Consider the following 26,136-nt stretch of genomic DNA (forward strand, 5'->3'; position numbering starts at 1 on the left):
AGGCTGGATCTGGCCAAATGGAATATTTTGGCTGGTTTCAATGCGAAAGGGTTAAACAAAAATTGATCAAAAGACAATAGGCTGGAAGCATGAAGAAGCAATCCCCTGATTCCATTCATTTCTTTGACAGCAGATAATGGTCCTCACAGACATCCACCTGGCTTGAAAGGGAAAGAGATTGGATTGTGGTACAGTCGACGCAGTCGCGCCAAGAAGGAAATGCAAGACAAACAGCAAGTATGACCTCCTCCTCCTCCAAACATTTTCCCTTTTTTTTCTGTTTAAAATTCTTCTCTCTCTCTCTTTCTCTCTCTCTCTCTTTTTTTTTCTCTTTCTCTCTCTCCTTTTTCTCTCTCTCTCTTTTTCTCTTTCTTTCTTTCTCTCTCTCCTCTTTCTCTCTCTCTTTCTCTCTTCTCCCTCTCTCTCTCTTTCTCTCTTCTCCTCTCTCTCTTCCTCTCTCTCTCCCCCCCTCTCTCTCTCTGTCTCCTTGAGAGTGAAGTATATTCACACACTGCTGCTGCTGTTGTTATTGTTATTGTATAACCCCAGGTCAGTTCTAATCCACGTTTGACCCATAGTGAAAAGCCAACGGCAGCAGTAGCAACAGCTTCATCCTGTATCCAGGAATTTAATTTCTTCCTTTGATGAATGCTTCCTTTATGGTGATGCCATTAATGACTCTGTAGACCAGTTCTTGCACAGAAGAATCAATGGCGTTGACTGCATGGCAATGCTGGTGGAGGACGAGGTTGATTCCGTCGAGCCTTTCTCTCCTGTCGTTTGATTTCTTCCTTTTCTCTTCTGGTGGCTTTGAATTTTTGTGTCCCAATGGTGATGGAACAACACCACTTGGTACATACTCGTGCTTGTGTTTCAAACAATTCAGGCTCAATCCCAGCAGCTTTCAGTGTCGATTTGAGTCGGTCCTTGCACATTGGAAGAGGCCTACCCTGTGGTCTTTTCCCTGAAGTGAACTCACTGAATAAGACTCAATGTGGGAACCCTGACCCTTCCATCCTTGCTACGTGTCTTGACCATCAAACATGATGTTTCGCAATCAGCAACTTGGTACTTTGACTGTTGGATCTTTCCGGGACTTTGTTGTTGGTCAGATTGTCTTTCATTCAGGCATGGTCTATCTAAGACTAACTCTATGCAATGTGTGATTTTTATCTAGCCCCTGGCAAACCCCCTTAAGAACAAGTGTCTCTCTGTCTCCTTAATAATTAATGTCTCCCTGTGTCTCTTTAGCTGATTCTCTCTCTCTTTTTCCCTCTTTCTGTCTCCTTAATAATTGATGTCTTCCTATGTCTCTCTTTTTCTCTTTCTCTCTCTTTCTTTCTCTCTCTTTCTCTCTTTCTTTTTTTCTCTCTCTCTCTTTCTTTCTCTTTCTTTCTCTCTCTCTTTCTTTCTCTCTTTCTTTCATTCTTTCTCTCTCTCTCTCTCTTTCATTCTCTCTCTTTCTTATTCTCTTTCTCTCTCTCTCATGTCTCCTTAATTGATATATGTGTGCCTCTTAAAACCAGTGTCTGTCTGCCTCTCTCTCTCTCTTTCTTTCTCTCTCTCTCCTTCCTTAATAACTGATGTCTCCCTGTCTGTGTGTCTCCTTAATAACCAATTTCATTCTCTCATTAACAGCGTCCAATGATAAAAATGGACAGTCGGCAGGAAAATAACATCCGGGACATCTTGGATCAGTTTGGATCCGGCCCATCCAGCAGCTCTCACCCTCATCAGTACCACCCCAGTTCCCACCACACCACTGACATCAGGGATTGCCGTGACAACGACAGAACACAGAAAGCCTCATCGGACGACTGGTTCAACATGGACTCAGCCCACGAGGAGACCAAACCCAACAGCAGCAGCAAGTCATTGGAATCTCCCGTTTGGCACACCTCGTCTCCAAGAATCAAGGAAAATGCTTATAATAAAGATGGCGACAACGACGAGGGTGAAGTTGGTCACGATGACAATGATAATGTCGAAATGTCATCGCAGTTGGCCGAGAGAAGCAACAGCTGTGACATCTTGGCTTCTGTCACAGAAGTGATGAAGTTTTACAAAGAAGAAACCGATTATGGAATTGATCCAGCATCGGATGACTTCGGTAATTGTTAGACTGCCATTTTTTGTTTTTGTATTTATTATTTCTTACTCTTTTTACTCTTTTTACTTGTTTCAGTCATTTGACTGCGGCCATGCTGGAGCACCGCCTTTAGTCGAGCAACTGGACCCCGGGACTTATTCTTTTGTAAGCCCAGTACTTATTCTATCGGTCTCTTTTGCCGAACCGCTAAGTGACGGGGACGTAAACACACCAGCATCGGTTGTCAAGCAATGCTAGGGGGACAAACACAGACACACAAACACACACACACACATATATATATATACATATATACGACAGGCTTCTTTCAGTTTCTGTCTACCAAATCCACTCACAAGGCATTGGTCGGCCCGGGGCTATAGCAGAAGACACTTGCCCAAGATGCCACGCAGTGGGACTGAACCCGGAACCATGTGGCTGGTTAGCAAGCTACTTACCACACAGCCACTCCTGCGCCTTTGGGAATTTTTTTTTTTTAGTTTCTTACCCCCCCCCCCCCCGACAGTCTTTTAATATCTTTCTTGTGATACCCACCTATCTGTATCTAACTCGGGTGTAAAACCTGCTTAACTTTATGTTTCCTCTGATTCATCATCATCATCATCATCATCGTTTAACGTCCGCTTTCCATGCTGGCATGGATTGGACGATTTTGACTGAGGACTGGCGAACCAGATGGCTGCACCAGGCTCCAGTCTGATCTGGCAGAGTTTCTACAGCTGGATGCCCTTCCTAACGCCAACCACTCTGAGAGTGTAGTGGGTGCTTTTACGTGCCACCAGCACAAGGGCCAATCGGGCGGTCATCCTTTTGGGGTCGATAAATTAAGTATCAGTTACGTACTGGGGTCGATGTAATCGACTTAATCCGTTTGTCAGTCCTTGTTTGTCCCCTCTGTGTTTGACCCCTTGTGGGTAATAAAGAAATAGGTACTGGCAATGGCCACACTCAAGTGGCGTTGAGGTAGGATTTGCACTTTGACCTCGTGAAACCCTCACCTAAAACCCCCTCCAACTACGACCACCCAAACAGACCCATGGGTTGGAAAGTTGTCACCTGGGTGTAGGGGAATCACCAACAATTAAATCTTCCATTACTTTCCAAATTCTTGATCATCTTTCAAAATTACTTGAAACTTAGATATTGCATTTCACTAGAAATATAACAAAAAGGGTTAATTCTGTTTTTCTTTCTCTCCCTCTTTCCTCTCTTTCCCTCTCACCAGAGAAATGGAGGAAGAGAGAGAGAGAGCATCTCATTGTGTATTTTTCTTATTTTTATTTTTTCTTTCTTTGATCTCTTTCCTTTTCTTCATTTTTCTTTTCCTTTCATTTCACTACACTTCACTTTTTCTTCCTCCTTTTCCTCTCTTCTTTCCTCCTCCTTCCTCCTCCCTCTTTCCCCTTCCTCTTCTTCCTCCCCATTGTTCCTCATTCCTCCCCACCATACTTAGACTTCCTCCCATCCCACTTTTTCTCAATATTTTTCCTTTGGTTATTTCAGTGCCAAGTTCCAGTATCAAATGCAATCCTTCGCTGGATGCAGCATACCAGAAGGACCTCCAAGAACGGTCAAAGAGTACCAGCTACCAAAAAATGCTTCAATTTCGGAAGAAATTGCCATCATACGACATGAGAAAGGTTAGCAACACTTTGGAACATTTTACCCATCACACCCACAACCACCAGCTCGTTTTGTTTTTGCTGTAGCATTTTCCTTATCAAATGGGATATGTTCTTCATAAATTCCTTCTACCTCTACTCTTGGACACATTGGTAGAATTTTTTAAAGTCATCATTTTACGTCCATATTCCATGCTGGCATGGGTTAGATGGTTCAACAGGATCCAAATTGCTGAAAGGCTGCATTGGTCACCACGGCCTAGCATGGTTTCTACCACTGGAAGCCCTTCTCAACACCACTTTACAGGGTGCTTTACTGAGTGCTTTTTTTCCCCTTAGCATCAACCATGGTATTTAAGTTAAGTTAAGTTAATTTTTTGGCTCAAAAAGCAAAAAACAAGGCCATGTAGGGGGACATGGAGTTATGTACAGGTGTGTTCATGCAAAGAATTCAGGCATCTTCACTATCTCGTCTGGCAGCTTATTCCATGGATCCGCAACCCGGACGGAGAAAGCTCCTCTAGAACATTTTTGGGTTGGATTGGATTACTCATGTTTAGTCTACTGCAAAACAAGGGCCTCAGCATCTTCTCCCCACCAACCATGGTCTGAGGTGGGGGCCATGAATTTGAGCTTGAGATCATACTGGTTTTATGAGTCTCCTCTGTCACACTGGCTCAACAAGGCATGGCAGAAGGATGCACTTTTTTTTTTAAATCAAGGACATAAACCCCAGTATTCAGCTGGTACTTATCAACCCCGAAAGGGTGAAAGGCAAAGTTGACCTCAGTGGAATTTGAACTCAGAACGTCAAAACAGACAAAATACCTCTAAGCATTTCGCTTGGTGTGCTTACCATGCTGCTAGTTCATGGCCTGTCTGGAACACTGCCTGACTGGACCTCATGCCGGTGGCACGTAAAAGCACCCACTACACTCTTAGGAAGGGCATCCAGCTGTAGAAACTCTGCCAGATCAGATTGGGGCCTGGCGCAGCCATCTGGCTCGTCAGTCCTCAGCCAGACTGACCAACCCATGCCAGCATGGAAAGCGGATGTTAAACGATGATGATGATGATGATGAAGTCACTAAGTCCCTCACAACAAAAAGCCCCTGCATCGAGTTGGGATGCAAAATCAGGGCAAGTGACATTATGCTTGGGGTAGAGAGGCCGAAGTACGTACATGGGTACCCTAACAAGAAAGGGGAGAAAGGATGATGAAGATGAAGTATATCAGGGTATACCCTCAATGTATACGAAGCGGGGTAGAGTGCTGGTCCAAAATGTTCCAGTAGTATGTAGTTATGACCCTTTATGTTCTGAGTTCAAATCTCATGAGGCTAATTTGACCTCCCAAGGTGCTGACATGGCCATGTGGTTGAAATGCTTACTACCCAACCACATGGTCCTTGGTTCAGTCCCACTTCTTAACTGCTCAACCAAGCTTGTGCCTATCGTGTATATATAGATCGTTAGCTCCTACACGCATTTTTTTTCTCTCCTTGTTTTTTTTCTGTTTATCTTTCTGTCGAAGAGCGTAGGCTCGAAACGTAAAAGACTTTTTCTATTTCTATTCCTGAGCGGCATACTAATACAATTGTTTGTTTGTATTCCACCTGCCTTCGTCTTTTGTTTATTTTCGTAAACCTTCCCGTTATATATATATATATATATAATATACAGGTTTGGCCAAAAGTCCCCCAACAGTAAATCAAAATACCATAAAGACTGCCATTCTGTATTGACTTGAATGGAAAAATGTGTCACTCATGAAGGACTTCAGTTTGAACAATTTTCATGATATTTTATATTGAGATGCTTTTCTTAAATTCATTCAGTTGTTAAACAGAAATCTTGGAATTAAATGGTTTTGAGTTACTGTCAGGTGACTTTTGGCCAACCCTGTATATTTACTTTAAAAAAAAAACATTGTATTTTTACAGGAACTTGTAGATAAGATTCAGAACAACCAAGTGGTGGTCATTAGTGGAGAGACTGGTTGTGGTAAAACAACTCAGGTAAACAATGCTTTCTATCTTGTTTGATTTCTTACAAGGTCACTTTTGTAACTATGTGTGTATTGGTTTGTGTTTGTATCTTTTACTTGTTTTGACTGTGGCCATGCTGGAGCAGCGCCTTTAGTTGAGCAAATCCACCCCAGGACTTGTAAGCCTAGTACTCATTCTATCAGTCTCTTTTGCCGAACCGCTAAGTTACGTAGTCTTAAACACACCAGCATCAGTTGTCAAGCAATATTGGGGTAATAAACACACACACAAATGTATACACGCACACACACACACATATATACGACGGGCTTCTTTCAGTTTCCGTCTACCAAATCCACTCACAAGGCTTTGGTCGGCCCGAGGCTATAATAGAAGACACTTGCCCAAGGTGCCACACAGTGGGACTGAACCCGGAACCATGTGGTTGGTAAGCTAGCTACTTACCACACACACACACACACATATATATATATGTACATACATTAATTATTGGTTAGCAAGCTACTTACCACACACACACACACACACACATATATATATATATACATTCATTTATTGGTGAGCAAGCTACTTACCACACACACACACACACACACACACAGACATATATATATATATACATACATTAATTATTGGTAAGCAAGCTACTTACCACACACACACACACATATATATATATACACATATACATACATTAATTTATTGGTAAGCAAGCTACTTACCACACAGCCACTCCTATGCCTAAGTTGTGAATTTATGTATTTCTGTATGTTTGTGTGTGTGTGTGTAAGTTGTTACACTGATGCTTAATTCTTGTAGAAATGCCTTTGTAATTCATAAACACATACACACACACACCATGGAAAGCAAGGGAAAAATTAACGTGTACGAGTTCTGTATAAAAACTGTCACTCCGTCGTTTACAACGATGAGGGTTCCAGTTGATCCGATCATCAGAACAGCCTGCTTGTGAAATTAACCTGCAAGTGGCTGAGTACTCCACAAACATGCATACCCTCAATGTAGTTCTCGGGGAGATTCAGCGTGACACAGAGTGTGACAAGATTGGCCCTTTGTATTACAGGTACTAATCAGTTTTGCCAGCTGAGTAGACTGGAGTAATGTGAAGTAAAGTGTCTTGCTCAAGGATACAACACATCACTGGAAATTGAACTCACGACCTTACGCCCATGAGCTGAATACCCTACCTGTTAAATCATGCAGTTTCAGTTTATTTATAAACTTATATATATTCCGTGCTGGTGGCACATTAAAAGCACCAACCGATCATGGCCGCTGCCAGCCTCCCCTGGCCCCTGTGCCGGTGGCACATAAAAAGCACCTACTACATTCACGGAGTGGTTGGCGTTAGGAAAGCATCCAGCTATAGAAACACTGCCAGATCAGACTGGAGCCTGGTGCAGCCTCCTGGCTTCCCAGACCCCGGTCGAACCGTTCAACCCGTTCTCGCGCGGAATAAGGACATTAAACGATGATGATGATGATGATATTCTCTCCTTCTGTCTCTCTTTCACACACACACACTTTAGATTTCAGTATTTGTATTTTTAAAACTTTGTGGCACACCCAGAAATCCCTTGTGATGTTGTGGGACACCAGTGTGACACCATGGCACATACAATTTGAGTATATACATATACACATGTACATACATGCATATCTACATACATACATCAGTATGTACATACATATATACATACATACAAGCCCAAAAGTAGGTTTGCGGTTATTAAACTATATCCTTCACATTCATATATTAACAGTTTCATCATCATCATCATCATTTAGCGTCTGTTCTCCATGCTAGCATGGGTTGGACGGTTCAACTGGGATCTGTGAAGCTGGAAGGCTTCATCAGGCCCAGTCAGATCTGGCAGTGTTTCTACGGCTAGATGCCCTTCCTAACGCCAACCACTCCGTGAGTGTAGTGGGTGCTTTTTACGTGCCACCCGCACAGGTGCCAGACAGAGCTGGCAAACGGCCACGAACAGATGGTGCTTTTTACATGCCACCGGCACGGGGGCCAGGCGAGGCTGGCAACGGACACGAACAGATGGTGCTTTTACGTGCCACCAACACGGGGGCCAGACAGAGCTGGCAAACGGCCACGAAACAGATGGTGCTTTTACGTGTCACCGGCACGGAGGCCAGGCGAGTCTGGCAACGGACACGAACGGATGGTGCTTTTACATGCCGACACGGGGGCCAGACAGGGTTGGCAAACGGCCACGAACGGATGGTGTTTTTACGTGTCACCGGCACGGGGGCCAGACAGAGCTGGCAAATAAAAAAATATGAAACCATTATTCAGCAAGCTGGAGCAGCTCCACATTGCCAGTAAGAGAGTATGTTAACCAAGCCTTTCCACAGCATCGGTTTGGAAGAGAAGGCAGCATTGAATGGCCACCACGTTCACCTGACCTGGCACCAATCGAATTTCGTTTTTTGTGGGGTATTGTAAAGAACAAGGTTTATGAGAAGAATCCCAAAACAGTAAAGGAATTAAAAGATTACATTTCTGATGCATTCACTGAAATTGATGGAGATCGGAATTTGTGCCATACTGTGTGTCTGAGTGTTCTAAAGAGGTTTGAAGAATGTTGCAATGTTGAAGGAGGACATTTTGAGCCTCTGAGAGATTAAGCATTGTCTGTTTAAGATGAGCATAAACAATATGATAGTAAGATAGAAATTTATATTCTAGGCGCAGGAGTGGCTGCGTGGTAAGTAGCTTGCTAACCAACCACATGGTTCCGGGTTCAGTCCCACTGCGTGGCATCTTGGGCAAGTGTCTTCTGCTATAGCCCCGGGCCGACCAAAGCCTTGTGAGTGGATTTGGTACATGGAAACTGAAAGAAGCCTGTCGTATATATGTATATATATGTATATATATATGTGTTTGTGTGTCTGTGTTTGTCCCCCTAGCATTGCTTGACAACCAATGCTGGTGTGTTTACGTCCCCGTCACTTAGCGGTTCGGCAAAAGAGACCGATAGAATAAGTACTGGGCTTACAAAGAATAAGTCGATTTGCTTGACTAAAGGCAGTGCTCCAGCATGGCCGCAGTCAAATGACTGAAACAAGTAAAAGAGAGTATGTAATAAAAGGTTTTTCAAAGAAATTTAAAGTGCTTTTGTGATGACTGTAAACCTACTTTTGGGGCCACCCTGTATACATATATACATTTGTTCACTCATACTTGTATAACAATTGCAGGTACCTCAATTTATCTTGGACGACTACTTAGAACAAGGAATGGGTTCAACGTGTAGCATCATCTGCACACAACCTCGGCGAATCAGCGCTGTTTCTGTAAGTAAATAATTCCTCTCTCTCTCTCTCTCTCTCTCTTCCTCTCTCTCTCTTCCTCTCTCTCTCTCTCTCTCTCTTCCTCTCTCTCTTTCTCTTTCTTCTCCAAAACACTTCTTCCTCCAAAATATTGCCTCACTCCACATACATATCTTGCTTAAAACAGTCACTATAACCAACCACCAATGAAGCAGTTATGTAGTTGATCATTCTGTTAGAAATAGAAGCTAAATCTCCCTCATATCACATCTTGTGGTCATCTCATTAAATGCACTGCTAACACAGTAGGATACGGTTATTGACTTATAAAAATGTTTAATACACTTAGTAGTATATTATGGTTGCATAACGAAATACCATGTCCTTACAAGTTGTTAATATTTATGTACGAGCTTTCAAGTGTGTGTTTCATCTGTAAAATTGGTTTATCCAATAATGTTATACCACTATATTAGTGTATATATAAGTTTGTGGATAATAATATATTATATTACGGAGATGTACTTGTATAGCGAGTGACTTGATCTGAGATCGTATGCTGGAATGAAAACAATTGCAGCGTGGAAGGTGTTTATAAGCCATTTAAGAAACACACAAAAGCCGTTCGATTCACTTCAACATTTATATTTAATTTGTCAAAATTATATATCATAATAATATATTAGTGTATATATGAGTTTGTGGATAATAATATATTATATATTATACCGCTATATTTAGTGCATATATGAGTTTGTGGATAAAAATATATTATCTCTAACCGCTCAGTCGAAGTCGACTCTCGGTTACTCAATGGATCAGTGTCCTCCAGTCAGTTCTATCCTGGACCGCTTCTTTCAGATTGGCTATGTCCATTCCGGTATCACTCTTGACGGTGTCAAGCCAGCGGGTTCTTGGTCGGCCTCTTCCTCTCTTGCCACTGACCATTCCGAGCATGATGTCCTTCTCCAGGGATTTTCTCCGCATAATATGACCGAAATATGCCAATCTATGCTTGGTGATCCTAGCTTCTAGCGACATTTTCGGCCTAATCTGCTTAAGGACTTCTCCAACACCATTAGTGTATATATGAGTTTGTGGATAATAATATATTATATATTGTACCGCTATATTTAGTGGCTAATGAGTTCGCGGATAATAAATGGGTTGGATGGGTCCTGATGAAGGAGCAAAAACTCCTGAAGTATGGCATATATGCCCATTAACAATTTTTCATCTTCAATCTCATCGTTGTTGTTTATACCAGGCGTCTCGGATACAAAACATTATTACGAAAACCAGTGCTGGCTTTAATCTCTATAGAAAATCTGAAGAGATAACATTGAGAAGTGATTTAAATCGCACTGCTAACACAGGAGAACAGAATATCCACTTAATATATTTTGTAGCATATGATGGTTGCATTACGAAAAACGGGGTCCCTACGGGTCATTGATATTTATGTACCTATTCTTATGCTTCAACTGGACAAATGCCAGCAACACTTCCTGGCTTTTGGGTACCTCCAGCAGAGTCCCATCTGTTGCAAAAATTCAGGCCCTGTCTTCAATCTAGAGAGACATTTCATCCCTTTCTCCTCCCAGTAAAAAGGGCCTCTTATATGGGGTCAGAGATACAGTGTCTAGGGGAAAAAAGGTGGAATGGTCATGGCTGGAAAACTTTTTGATCATAGGTTTTTGCTCAATCAGGAGTAATAGCAAGAAGCTTAATGACCACAGCTGATGCAATCACTAAGGCATTTCTCATTTTCTCCACCACCCTCACCACTGCCCCTACCCTCACCATCACCACCACCACCTCCACTCTCTCTATATGAACCATCTGTGAAAAAAATCACTGCTGTCCAAATCGTTTCCTCTCTTTCTTTCCTAAATTGTTTCATTGAATTAGATGGGAAGGTTTTGTGAGGGGTGGGGGTACAGTGGTCAAGATCTTTGCAAGAGGTCACACTCCCAGTCATTGATGAAATTGGATGACCTTTGCTGGTCCTTTGACAAAACTGGTGACCTTGATGATGGTAATGTTCCATTTAAAATGGAGGCTGGACATGTCCGTGTGTCAGTTAGTGATTGAATGCCAATCTGTTTAGTGGCAAAAATGATCAATAAAATAAGCGCCAGAGTTAAAGATAGGGTTGCTTTGTTTTTACTAAATTCTTTAAGGTTGTGCTCCAGCATGGCCACAGTCCAATGACTGAAATGAGTTAAAGACAAAAAGAAAACAAAAGAGATCAAATATTAAGTTTTAGAATAACTTCTCTGCTCTGCCTTTGGGAAAAAAACATCTTTTTATTTCTCCCCCACTATCATCATCACAACCACCATCATCACCACCACTATCGCCACCATCACCACCACCACCATCTCTATCATCACCATCATCACCACCACTATCACCACCATTACCACCACTATCACCACCATCACCACCACCATCATCACCACTATCACCATCACAACCACCACCATCACCACCACTATCACCATCACCACCACCATTACAACCACCATCATCACCACCACCATCACTATCATCACCACCATCACCACTATCACCACCACTATCACCACCACCACTATCACCATCATCACCACCACCATCACCACCACCATCATCACCACCACCACCACCATCATCACACCACCACCACACCACCACCATCTCTATCATCACCATCATCACCACCACTATCGCCACCATCACCACCACATCACCACCACTATCACCACCATCACCACCACCATCATCACCACCATCACCACTATCACCATCACCACCACCATCACCACCACTATCACCATCACCACCACCATTACAACCACCATCATCACCACCACCATCACTATCATCACCACCATCACCACCACCACCACCACTATCACCACCACCATCACCACCACTATCACCATCATCACCACCACCATCACCACCACCATCATCACCACCACCACCATCACCACCACTATCACCACCATCACCACCACCATCACCACCACTATAACCATCACCACCACTATAACCATCACCACCACTATAACCATCACCACCACTGTTCTGATTGTATTTCTTCTTTCTTTCTTTCTGTGAAGGTTGCTCAAAGAGTTGCCGATGAACGTGACGTAGCATGCGGACAGGGCAGCGAAGTGGGGTTCCAGATTCGCTTGGAAAGGTTCGCTTCCCATTTGCTTCTTGCTTGCTTCTTTGTTTGTTCTTTTACTCTTTTACTTGTTTCAGTCATTTGACTACAGCCATGCTGGAGCATCGCCTTCAGTCAAACGAATCGACCCCAGGACTATTACTTTGTACGCCTAGTACTTATTCTATCGGTCCTTTTGCCGAACTGCTAAGTTACGGGGATGTAAACACACCAACATTGGTTGTCAAGCAATGGTGTGGGGACAAACACTAACACAAAAATATATATATATATGTATGTATGTGTATATATATATGTATGTATGTGTATATATATATATATATATATATATATACACACACATGCAGTGGGCTTCTTTCAGTTTCCATCTACCAAATCTACTCACTAGGCTTTGGTTGGCTCCAGGCTATAGCCCAAGGTGCCACACAGTGGGACTGAACCCAGAACCATGTGGTTGGAAAGCAAAGCTTCTTCCCACATATCCGTGCCTGCACCTTTTGTTTGTTTATTGTTTGGTTTTCTTATTTCTTTACTTTTTTTTTTATTTGATATTTTTTTCTCTCTCCTTTCTCAAACAAATGAAATCATCAACAGCTGATTGGATTTAAAGTAGTTTTGAGGATTGAAATCTATCTCTTTCTGTCTCTCTATTTATGCCTCTTTCTGTATATATTTCTCGTTTTCTATCTATCTACACTTCCCTCTATGTAAATATCTATCTCTATCTATCTATATGTCTGTCTGTCTATCTATCTATCTATATGTCTGTCTGTCTATCTATCTATCTATATGTCTGTCTGTCTATCTATCTATATGTCTGTCTGTCCATCTATCTATCTATATGTCTGTCTATCTATCTATATGTCTGTCTATCTATCTATCTATCTGTCTGTCTCTCTGTCTGTCTGTCTATCTATCTGTCTGTCTGTCTCTCTATCTGTTTATCTATCTGTCTATCTATCTATCTGTCTGTCTGTCTGTCTAACTCTGTTTCTCTATCTGTCTATCTATCTATCTATCTCTCTATCTCTATCTGTCTGTCTCTATCTATCTCTCTATCTTTCTTAGTCTACCTATCTCTCTCTCCTTTTCCCTTTCTTTCTTTTGATATCTTTCTCTCTCTCTCTCTCTCTCTCTGGTTGACATTTGAAAACAAATGATGAGGATGATATATTTATTCCTTTCTTTTCTCTTCCCCTCAAACCCCACACAGGGAGCTTCCACGAGAGAGAGGATCCATACTATTCTGTACGACTGGTATTGTGCTGAAATGGCTGGAATCTGATCCGTAAGTTGACAACACACTTGCATTCTACCACTACCACCACTATCACTGCTACATTATCACCACAACTACCTCCACTCCTACTACTAACTACCACCACCACAAACACTACAACCACCACCACTTCCACCCCCACCGCTCCCGCTACCACCAGCACCATTGTCACCATCAGCGCCTCTAAGTTCTGTTATTTTCTGTATTAATTAAAACCCAATGTGTTTCATTAGAAACCTGGTTACAAAATGGTTAGGCCTTGTTTTGTGTTTGTTTATGGTTAAAACCATGATTTACAGACATAGTCTACCCATCTCTTATTGTTGTTATTGCTTAACATGCAGCAGGCTTTATTGGCCGTAGCTGTTGTGCGGACCAACTGACCAGATCAGGTGTTATATTCTGGAAACAGCTGCAGCCTAACGGAAGGCAAAGCTCTTTGATATTATTCATAAGCGACACGCACAACATGGAACTGAGGAACCAGCAATGCTAATGGAAACCAGGAATCCCTGGTGCAGTGCTGCAGAATGCATTTCCGTTGTGGTCGCTTCAAAAAGAAGAAGAAATGAAGGCTGAAGTAAACTGCCAGCTAAACCAGTGGTTCCCAAAGTGCGGGGTACCATACCCCCACCTCCGGGTGGTGGAAAGTTCCAAGGGAGTGTTGTAGAAAAGTGGGGTGATAATTGGGTAGCCAAAGTGTGTGTGTGTGTGGGGGGGGGGGGCAGTTAATGCAAAAACAACAAAATAATAGGTTAATTAGGTTAGGTTCTATTTGTGGACACCTTGGATAATGTAGATTTACATACACACCGACTATAGTAAAACAAATGGGATGGTCATGGCTGGAACGTTTATGGCTGATTTAGGGTTAAACAACAGCAACATTAACAACAACCACAACATTAACAACAACCACAACATTAACAACAACCACGACATTAACAACGACCACAACATTAACAACAACCACGACATTAACAACAACCACAACATTAACAACGACCACAACATTAACAACGACCACAACATTAACAACGACCACAACATTAACAACAACCACAACATTAACAACAACCACGACATTAACAACGACCACAACATTAACAACGACCACAACATTAACAACAACCACGACATTAACAACAACCACAACATTAACAACAACCACGACATTAACAACAACCACAACATTAACAACAACCACAACATTAACAACAACCACGACATTAACAACGACCACAACATTAACAACGACCACAACATTAACAACGACCACAACATTAACAACAACCACAACATTAACAACGACCACAACATTAACAACAACCACAACATTAACAACAACCACGACATTAACAACGACCACGACATTAACAACGACCACGACATTAACAACAACCACGACATTAACAACAACCACAACATTAACAACAACCACGACATTAACAACAACCACAACATTAACAACAACCACGACATTAACAACGACCACAACATTAACAACGACCACAACATTAACAACGACCACAACATTAACAACAACCACAACATTAACAACGACCACAACATTAACGACCACAACATTAACAACGACCACAACATTAACAACAACCACAACATTAACAACGACCACAACATTAACAATGACCACAACATTAACAACAACCGCAACATTAACGAAAACCACAACATTAACAACAACCACAGCATTAACAACAACCGCAACATTACAACAACCGCAACATTAACAACAACCGCAACATTAACAACAACCACAACATTAACAACAACCACTTCAAAATCTCTCCGTTGACCCTCGTATTGGTGTTTTTCTGTTTCCAGGTCGTTACTCCGGGCCTCACACATTATCCTTGACGAGATCCACGAACGGGATCTTCTCTCGGACTTCCTCATGGTCATCATCAAAGATCTCTTGGTCACTCGGCCGGACATTAAAGTGATTTTGATGAGTGCGACCCTCAACGCAGAAATGTTCTCCATCTACTTTGGTAAGTTACCCAACAGAAACCTACCTTAATACCTATTTCTTTACTACCCACAAGGGGCTAAACAGAGAGAGGACAAACAAGGACAGACAAAGGGATTAAGTTGATTACATCGACCACAGTACGTAACTGGTACTTTATTTAATCGACCCCGAAAGGATGAAAGGCAAAGTCGACCTTGGCGGAATTTGAACTCAGAACATAACGACAGACGAAATACACCTATGCATTTCGCCTGGCGTGCTAACGTTTCTGCCAGCTTGCCACCTTAAGATAGATATTAAGGCGGCAAGCTGGCAGAAACGTTAGCACGCCGGGCAAAATGCTTAACAGTATTTCGTCTGCCATTACGTTCTGAGTTCAAATTCCGCCGAGATCAACTTTGCCTTTCATCCTTTCGGAGTCAATAAATTAAGTACCGTTTACACACTGGGGTCGATGTAATCGACTTAATCCCTTTGTCTGTCCTTGTTTGTCCCCTCTGTGTTTAGCCCCTTGTGGGTAATAGAAAAATAAGAAACCTACCTTAATAGGTAGGCCCAGGAGTGGCTGTGTGGTAAGTAGCTTGCTAACCAACCACATGGCTCCGGGTTCAGTCCCACTGCGTGGCACCTTGGGCAAGTGTCTTCTGCTATAGCCTTGGGCCAACCAAAGCCTTCTGAGTGGATTTGGTAGATGGAAACTGAAAGAAGCCTGTCGTATATATGTATATATATATATATATATATATGTGTATGTGTGTGTATATGTTTGTGTGTCTGTGTTTGTCCCCCTAGCATTGCTTGACAACCGATGCTAGTGTTTATGTCCCTGTCACCTAGCAGTTCGGCAAAAGAGACTGATAGAATAAGTACTGGGCTTACAAAAAATAAGTCCCGGGGTCAAGTTGCTCGATTAAAGGCGGTGCTCCAGCATGGCCGCAGTCAAATGACTGAAACAAGTAAAAGAGTTAATATTGTTGGTGTACCTCAGCCAACATAGTTATGCCCTAGCACAGACTACAACTATGTTGCCTGAGATACACCAACACATTACCCCCACCAGCCCCCATTAGGTCATGTACCTCATCCTTAAAATCTTCTGAAATCACGTTGATAAACATGAAGGAATGCATTGGCAGACTCGATTCCTAAAGAAACGTGTACTAGACTACCTTAACACATACCAGGTAATGGTCCCTAATAATGAGTTTTTAACACAGGCAGTGGACCATCAATCTGTTGGGAATAGGGATCTGTCATAGGCGCAGGAGTGGCTGTGTGGTAAGTAGCTTACTAACCAACCACATGGTTCCGGGTTCAGTCCCACTGCGTGGCATCTTGGGCAAGTGTCTTCTGCTATAGCCCCGGGCCGACCAATGCCTTGTGAGTGGATTTGGTAGACGGAAACTGAAAGAAGCCTGTCGTATATATGTATATATATATATGTGTGTGTTTGTGTGTCTGTGTTTGTCCCCCTAGCATCGCTTGACAACCGATGCTGGTGTGTTTACGTCCCCGTCGGCAAAAAAGAGACCGATAGAATAAGTACTGGGCTTACAAAGAATAAGTCCCGGGGTCGAGTTGCTCAATTAAAGGCGGTGCTCCAGCATGGCCGCAGTCAAATGACTGAAACAAGTAAAAGAGAAAAGAGAAAGAGATCTTATGAGGCTGGATCAATATTCTTTTTGATGCTAACTTAACCTGAGAATACCATTTTATGATGCTAACCTCCTGTTTTGACCCTTTAGCTTTCAGATTCCAATGTCAAGTGTGACCCTTTTTTAATCACATTCATTTGAATTAGTCCTGCATTACTTTGTAGCTTTGAGATTTCATTTATGTGATTGTCTATTTTTAGACTGATATTGTAGGGTAAGTGTGAGAGGCCAGATCCAGCCAATTTAAAGATAAAACAGGTAGATTATTTTGACCAGATAAGGCCTGATTAAATGCTAAAAGGTTGAACTTATCTAAATTAAAAATGTCCATCTAAATAGTTGGTCACCAGGGTAACAGTTGTGGCAAATAGTGTTTAGTAGCATACGTTCAAAGCATTGTTACATCCATCTCCTTCAATCTTGACTTATTCTATCGGTCTCTTTTGCCAAACCGCTAAGTGACGGGGACGTAAACACAACAGCATTGGTTGTCAAGCAATGCTAGAGGGACAAACACAAACATATACACACACATACATATATATATATATATATATATATATATACGACAGGCTTCTTTCAGTTTCCGTCTACCAAATCCACTCACAAGGCTTTTGTCGGCCCGAGGCTATAGCAGATGATATTTGCCCAAGGTGCCACGCAGTGGGACTGAACCCTTAAACCGTGTCGTTGGTTGGCAAGCTACTTACACACTAAAGTTGGCAGGTCAGATTATTAGATTTTTTTCTTGTTTTAATCATTTGACTGTGGCCACGCTGGGGCATCACCTTGAAGAGTTTAGTTGAATGAATTGACCCCAGGCCTTTTGTTTTTTTGTTTTTTTTCTAAAGCCTGGTACTTATTTTATTGGTCTCTTTTGCCAAGCTGCTAAGTTACAAGGACATAAACACCCCACCACTGGTTGTTAAGCAGTGGTGGGGGACGAACACAGACACAAAGGTACACACACACACACCCTTCATTGTGGTTTTGTGGCACAGAGCAAAGCCGACCTTGCCATCCACCCAAGAAAACACAGTAAATGATACTCAAGCAAACTGAGCCAAAAGGTTTGCAAGGCGCCAACAGTCCTCAAGTGAGGCATTTGATTATGTATATGATTACTGCTCATTTTACTAAACCCTCATTTGTTGTTCACAACAAGAGAATTCATACATATAAAGGTGGTGCTCCAGCATGGCCACAGTCAAATGACTGAAACAAGTAAAAGAGTATGTATATATATATATATATTTTTTTTTCCTCTGTCTTCCCTTCTCTGGATCTTTCCTTCTCCTTTGTTTCCGACGAAGAGCTCCGCTCGAAACATTAAACCCTCCTTCTTCCCTTCTTTCCTGAGCATCCAATAATACTATATTTGTTCCACGTCTTCACGTTGTTGTGTTTTTTTGTGTTTTCTTGTTTGGATTAACTATATATATATATATATATATATATACGACGGCCTTCTTTCAGTTTCCGTCTACCAAATCCACTCACAAAGCTTTGGTTGGCCTGAGGCTATAGTGGAAAACACTTGCTCCAAGGTCCCACACAGTGGGACTGAACATGGAACCATGTATTTGCGAAAAAAGCTTCTTACCACACAGCCACTATTGCCTCTCCTAAAAAAAAAATATCAAACCTTCTAGAATGTTCCATGTATTTTTCCATGTTTGGGTTTTTTTGTTTTTTCTAGAAAGTCATTGTAGTCTGTGAGGTTGTGAAATTCCAAAGACCAAATTAATTCCTTTGGATTTTCTTTTTATTTGTTTTTTGTTGTTGTTGTATTTTATTTTGTTTCTCTTTTTGTTATTTCAATATTTTTTTTTTTGTCGCTAAACGTCTCGTTTCAATTATTTTTCTGCAGGTGGTGCCCCCATGATCAACATTCCTGGATTTACTTACCCAGTCAAAGAATACTATTTGGAAGACGTCTTAGAAATGACAAAGTAAGATCTTGTTCTTAAACAGCTTCTGTGTGTGTGTGTGTGTGTTTTTGAGTTCAGTTCCACTGCCTGGTACTTTTGGCAAGTGTCTTATATATTTCTTTACTACCCGCAAGGGGCTAAACACAGAGGGGACAAACGGATTAAGTCGATTACATCGACCCCAATGCGTAACTGGTACTTAATTTATCGACTCTGAAAGGATGAAAGGCAAAGTCGACTTCGGCGGAATTTGAACTCAGAACGTAACGGCAGACAAAATACCTATTTCTTTATTACCGACAAGGGGCTAAACATAGAGGGGACAAACAAGGACAGACAAACGGATTAAGTCGATTACATTGACCCCAGTGTGTAACTGGTACTTAATTTATCGACCCCGAGAGGATGAAAGGCAAAGTTGACCTCTGCGGAATTTGAACTCAGAACGTAACAGCAGACAAAATACAGCTACGAATTTCGCCCAGTGTGCTAACGTTTCTGCCAGCTCGCCACCTTGTAACTATAGCCCCAGACCAATCAAAGACTTGTGAGTGGATTTTGTAAATGGAAACTGTAAGAAGCCCATTGTGAGTGTGTGTGTTAATATTTGAACTTCTCTGTGATTTGTCAATGAAGCGCAGAGAGCAAACACTCTCGCATGCATGCATACACACACACATGTATTCACATATATGCATACATACATGTATAAATACACACACACACACACATGCATGACTATGGTAAAACGTCTACTTCCCAACCACATAGTTCCAGGTTCAGCCCCACTTCATGGCACCTTGCATAAGTGTCTAGTGAGTGGATTTGATAGACAGAAATTGAAAGAAGCTCATCATCACCATTTAATGTCCATTGTCCATGGGTTGGACGGTTTGACCAGGGCTGGTAAGCAGGAGAGCTGCACCAGACTCCAGTCTCATTCGGCAAGGTTTCTACAGCTGGATGCTCTGACAATGTAATGCCTGCTTTTATGTGCCACCGGGCATGGGTGCCATTTGTGTGACACCAGTATCTGCCATGACTGCGACTTTGCTTGGCTTGATGGGTCTTCTTCTCAAGCATGACATAATGCCAAAGGTCTCAGTTATTGCCTCTGTGAGGCCCAACACTCGAAAGGAACTCAGCCACTTTGTCTCCGTGAGGCCCAATGATCAAAAGGAACTCAACCACTTTGCCTCTGTGAGGCCCAAATATATATAACGGGCTTCTTTCAGTTTCTATCTACCAAATCCGCTTACAAGGCTTTGGTCAGCTCGAGGCTGTAGTAGAAGACACTTGCCCAAGGTGCCTCACAGTGGGACCAAACCCAGAGCCGTGTGGTTGGGAAGCACGTTTGTTACCACATGGCCACACCAGTGTCCAAAATATTCATCGCTTGAAACTGTTCACTGACAAAAAGTGGGGTCAGTGAAAAATGTTTTAAGGGAAGTTTTTTTTGTGTAGTTCTGAAGGGCTACCCCTGGTCTTCCTCACTGCAATCACTTTAGCTTCAATACTAAATGATCTCTGTAAAGCAATCAGATGCTTTTCTGAATAGTTCTAATTGAATTTTCCTTCTGCCTGCCATAGTTATCAGCCACCTGAAGCCAAGCGTCCGAAATGGGGCATGAGAGGAATGGCTAATGCCAGGAAGGAAGAAACGGAAAGACAGCAAATGAAGGATTGGATTCGTGAGACAATACAAGGAAGGTATGGATTCACATCACCACATCTCGTTTAACCCTTCAGCATGTAAATCTGGCCACATCCGGCCCGAATATTCCACTCATTTTTATATTTAAACTGACCAGATCTGACCTTTCACACCTCCCTTATAATGTCATTCTAAAAATAAACAATCACATCATTGAAATCTCAAAGCTACAAGATAATGCCTGATTAATTCAAGACTATGTAATTAAATAAGCATTACTTTTGATAATAATCTGAATGCTAAAGGGATAATAATTAAATCTGTGAGATGAGTCATTAACAAGATTATGTTTTCCATAAACTAATTAACCTTTTCTTCAGCAATAAAATATTGTTTAGTTATTTTAAATCTAATTAAATTTTTAGATAGATGAGATGAGTCATTAACAAGATTATATTTTCCGACAAACTAATTAACCTATTCTTTAGTAATAAAACATTATTTTAATTATTTTATATCAACACTACATACCAACCGGTTTCAACTCTGATCATCATCAGTCAGATGTCTACATAATATACAAGCTTTATTAGTGTTCGTCTCCTCAGTTAAGAAAGCTCTTTCAGGGACATTTGCTGTGCCCCCTACACTTTTCATTCCAGTCACTTCAAAAACATTCAGTGCAGCTGCTCCTACATATTCCACATCAGTCCTTTCACCACCACTGTGGCCCCTACATCTACCGTTTCTATTCCAGCTACAGCCCTGCTACCTGTCACTCCCTTGCTTCTATGGACCATAAATTCATTGATATCGAACTCGTTGCTGAACTTATCAAGTATATTTGCTACAAGAAAGAGGTGAGTGTCTAAATATCGATTTCGAATTTTGGCACAAAGCCAGCAATTTTAGGGGAGGTTGGGTTAAGTTGATTACACTAACCCCAGTGTTCAAGTGGTACTTATTTTATCAACCCCAAAAGGGTGAAAGGAAAAGTTGACCACAGCAGAATTTGAACTCGGAATGTAAAGACAGACGAAATGCTGCTAAACCTTTTCTTTTTTACATATTTCTGTTGAAATACACTTTATTAATTTAAAAAATAACAAAGTGAGTGGATTTGGTAGACGGAAACTGAAAGAAGCCCATCGTATATATGTATATATATATATATATATGCATGAGTGTGTTTGTGTGTCTGTGTTTGTCCCCCTAGCATTGCTTGACAACCGATGCTGGTGTGTTTATGTCCCCATTACTTAGTGGTTCGGCAAAAGAGACCGATAGAATAAGTACTGGGCTTACAAAAAGAATAAGTCCCGGGGTCGAGTTGCTCGACTAAAGGTGGTGCTCCAGCATGGCCGCAGTAAAATGACTGAAATAAGTAAAAGAATAAAAGAGAGAGTAAAGAGTATTTAATAAAATAACTTTATCATTATTAAGCTGGTATTTGGAACATAAATCAGAGAAATTTTCATGAAAGTCTTTGATTTAGATCAGTTTAAAACATGGAACCCAATATTTACCTGGTATTACTTATAGCTTTATCTTCTTCAAGTTCCACCATTAAAAAAAAAAAACAATCACTTTACATTGTGTATTTCAGTTTATTACGTTAAAAAATGTTATTTGATTTCCAGGATGGTGCCATTCTTGTATTCCTTACTGGTTGGGAAGAAATCCGAAAAACCAACGACCTCCTCAACAAAGATCCTACATTCAACAGTCGTATGTTTTATTGACATTTTTATCTGTTTTGTTCTGTAATGTTGCTGGTATGTGTTCGTGGCGAGCTGGCAGAAACGTTAGCACGCCGGGCGAAATGCTTAGCGGTATTTCGTCTGCATTACGTTGTGAGTTCAAATTCCGCCAAGGTCGACTTTGCCTTTCATCCTTTCGGGGTCGATAAATTAAGTACCAGTTACGCACTGGGGTCGATGTAATCGACTTAATACCTATGTCTGTCCTTGTTTGTCCCCTCTGTGTTTAGCCCCTTGTGGGTAATAAAGAAATAGGTATGTGTTTGTGGAGACCCCTAAAGGTTACAAAACTGAGATTGGCAGGTAGGGGAATAGTTTTTAAATTGCTTGACCAATGGAGCAAGGGCAGAACTGATGAGCCCATTTTTTTTTTCCAGGGCCTCCATGAGTGGTAGGAAAGAGAGAGTGACTCTCAGATTGAAGCCCTGGGTTACTGGTACGATAGAGAGAGAGAGAGTGATCCTTAGATGAGAACCCTGATTTACTGGTGGGAGATAGAGTGACCTTTAAGGGGAAGAGTATCTTTTTTTTCTTCACAAATGTAAATAAACCCAATCTGTTTCTTAAACGAGGGACATATTCATACGGCACAGAATGTTTTGCACCTCAATAGACGTCATTGATTGGTTGAAATTGCAGAAATTGAAGAAAAACAAAAACAAATATCTCACAAACTATAGAATTTTCTCAATAAAGCCAAGAGAAAAAGATGTTTTATAAACACATTCTACCAGTATGCGAAGTTTAAGTGTTTAGTTATATGGAAATTATTTAAAAAACTGCCGTTCAAACCGAAAAGATCTGACACCTGCCTGAGCTGCTGTGCTCTGGGATTGAACCTACAATGACATAGTTACAAGGCAAACTTCTTAACCATGTGGTCATGTTTATGACTTTGGTGACACATAGAGGTGAATGGTAGCAATGACATGTGGTGATTACATGTGGAGGTAACTGATGGCAATGACAATGGAATCAGTTTGATAATACATGGAGGTGATATGGTGGCATGTGGAAGCGAATGTGGAGATGACTAGTGGCAATGACATGTGGAGATGTTTGGTGTCGATAACACATGGAGGTGAATGGTGTGGTGACGAAGGGAGGTAAGTAATGATGAGCCTTGTCAGTGACTTATTGAGACAGATGGTGTTAGTTGCTGCCGATTGGTTAATGATCCATCAGGCATCTGTTATATGGTAGGTACCTTGTTATACAACAGAGTGAAATCCATGGTTCTAATATTCCATCTGAAACTATTTCCCATTGTTTAGAAAATCTGCAAATCAGTCAAATTCCAGCCATGACCATCACATCTCTTTTTTCTTTTTTTTCTTTCAAGTGGGTAAGGTGTAATTTGCAGGGCTGTGGAGTCGAAACAAAAAAAACTTTGACTCCGACTCCTCTACTATTGACACCCCTGACTCCGACTCCTCTACTATTGACACCTCTGACTCCTACTATTGACACCTCTGACTCCGACTCCTCTACTATTGACACCTCTGACTCCGACTCCTCTACTATTGACACCTCTGACTCCGACTCCTCTACTATTGACACCTCCGACTCCTCTACTATTGACGCCTCCGACTCCTCTACTATTGACGCCTCCGACTCCTCTACTATTGACGCCTCCGACTCCTCTACTATTGACGCCTCCGACTCCTCTACTATTGACGCCTCCGACTCCTCTGCTATTGACGCCTCCGACTCGTCTACTATTGACGCCTCCGACTCCTCTACTATTGACACCTCCGACTCCTCTACTATTGACACCTCCGACTCCTCTACTATTGACATCTCTGACTCCTCTACTATTGACACCTCTGACTCCGACTCCTCTATGTAATTAAGTGATTGTGGTCTGTTTCACCAACTCCAACTACCCCTTAATTGTTTCCAACTCCATGACTCCGACTCCCTGGTAATTTGATAGAGATTTGACAGCTATTTCTATCAGCTGAGGCAACCACATTGGGATTCTACCATTGTTTGGTGTTTAGTTGCTACCAAAAATAACAGCAGCAACAGTCAGAACTTCCTTCAGTAGAGAGAGAGAAACGAAGAGGTTCACAGTAACATTTATTTGTATTTAATCCAAATCTCTCTCTCTTTTTTTTTTTTGTACATATTTTGTCTCATTTTTGCTTCCAGGGAATTTCCGCATTATCCCATTGCATTCATTGATGCCAACTGTAAACCAGAGAGAAGTGTTCAACCGACCCCCAGTAGGGGTTCGCAAGATTGTACTGGCTACAAACATCGCGGAGACAAGGTAGGCAACACTCGCAACGGTGGTCCCTTGTTATTTGTAACTTGCCTTCAGTTTTTTTTAAAGCCTGCCAAATGAAGTGGAATCATGGCCATACTGGAGTCTACTTTGTCTTGTAAGGTAGGTTGGGGATCCTGTCAGTGTGGGTAAAACATGAAAAGTACCCGGAGAAGAATTGAGAGTTTGTGTAAGTATGGTGAAACATGTAATGAAATTTCGGTGTTTATATACCTGGTGTCAAGTCCTCATGGCAGTGCCGCGTGCGGTGTGGTGACCATGCGGTATCATGTAAAAATTAATTTTCCAACTTAATTTAGTTTTGTTCCATTTTGAAAAATAAAAATTTATTTGGTTTTATTATTGTTTATATTTTGAATTACATATATATGAGGACACCAAGATTTTTTAAGTGCTTAGGGCCCGAATGGGTCTTAATCTGACCCTGGTGATCATGATCATCATCATTTAACGTCCGCTTTCCATGCTAGCATGGGTTGGACGATTTGACTGAGGTCTGGCGAACCAAACTCCAATCTGATCTGGCAGAGTTTCTACAGCTGGATGCCCTTCCTAACGCATCCACTCCAAGAGTGTAGTGGGTGCTTTTAGGTGCCACCGGCACGAGGGCCAGTTTGATGGTACTGGCAACAGCCATGCCCACATGGTGCTTTTTATGTCCCACCTGCACAGGAGCCAGTCCAGCGGCACTGGCGACGACCTCGCTCGAATGTTATGATGTTCTCAAATAATACAACCCATGCCAGCATGGAAAAAAGGGTGATAAATGGTGAGGATATTAGATATCAAAATCTTTTCCTTGTATTCTTCTGTGTATAAGAAATAAGTAAAGAAACCCCAAGCCATCTTCTCTTTTGTTCCTCTCTTTTATTCTTCAGTATTACTATTGATGATGTTGTCTACGTCATCGATTGCGGAAAAATCAAGGTGAAACATTTTGAACCAGAGAAAAACTTAACATCGCTTGAACCGCAACTGGTGTCCAAAGCAAATGCTAAACAGCGCCGTGGACGAGCAGGCAGGTAAGTCGAGGTTTCTTGCATTATTATAAATATGTTTCTTTATTACCCACAAGGGGCTAAACATAAAGGGGACAAACGAGGACAGACAAACGAATTAAGTCGATTACATCGACCCCAGTGTGTAACTGGTACTTAATTTATCAACCTCGAAAGGATGAAAGGCAAAGTCGACCTCGACGGAATTTGAACCCAGAATGTAATGGCAGATGAAATGCGTAGCCGTATTTCGTCCGGTGTGCTACCGTTTCTGCCAATAATAATTATGATAATGAGGACACACGGCTTAGTGGTTAAGGTGTTGCACTCACGATCTAGCGATGGTGA

The 26,136-nt window shown here is 41.7% G+C and overlaps 1 protein-coding gene across 4 annotated transcripts in view; it reads left to right on the forward strand.

The window, feature by feature from the left end:
- The window catches only part of LOC115224401 (ATP-dependent DNA/RNA helicase DHX36), a 56,993-nt gene that overhangs the window by 10,975 nt on the left and 19,882 nt on the right, over window positions 1–26,136 (forward strand). For 2 of the 4 annotated variants that reach the window (XM_029795297.2, XM_036513310.1), the window contains 14 exons: window positions 134–237; window positions 1,639–2,110; window positions 3,614–3,750; window positions 5,676–5,750; window positions 8,979–9,074; window positions 12,161–12,240; window positions 13,442–13,516; window positions 15,353–15,519; window positions 19,026–19,107; window positions 20,677–20,796; window positions 21,498–21,600; window positions 22,381–22,468; window positions 24,655–24,775; window positions 25,669–25,812. In XM_029795297.2, the coding sequence (XP_029651157.1) occupies window positions 134–237; window positions 1,639–2,110; window positions 3,614–3,750; window positions 5,676–5,750; window positions 8,979–9,074; window positions 12,161–12,240; window positions 13,442–13,516; window positions 15,353–15,519; window positions 19,026–19,107; window positions 20,677–20,796; window positions 21,498–21,600; window positions 22,381–22,468; window positions 24,655–24,775; window positions 25,669–25,812 (1,864 nt within the window). Of the gene's footprint in view, window positions 1–130; window positions 238–1,638; window positions 2,111–3,613; window positions 3,751–5,675; window positions 5,751–8,978; window positions 9,075–12,160; window positions 12,241–13,441; window positions 13,517–15,352; window positions 15,520–19,025; window positions 19,108–20,676; window positions 20,797–21,497; window positions 21,601–22,380; window positions 22,469–24,654; window positions 24,776–25,668; window positions 25,813–26,136 lie in introns of all 4 variants that reach the window. The other 2 variants (XM_036513309.1, XM_029795296.2) reach the window with 1 other exon arrangement.

This window comes from Octopus sinensis, linkage group LG25 (assembly GCF_006345805.1).
Source record: "Octopus sinensis linkage group LG25, ASM634580v1, whole genome shotgun sequence".
Classification (NCBI taxonomy): Eukaryota; Metazoa; Mollusca; class Cephalopoda; order Octopoda; family Octopodidae; genus Octopus; species Octopus sinensis.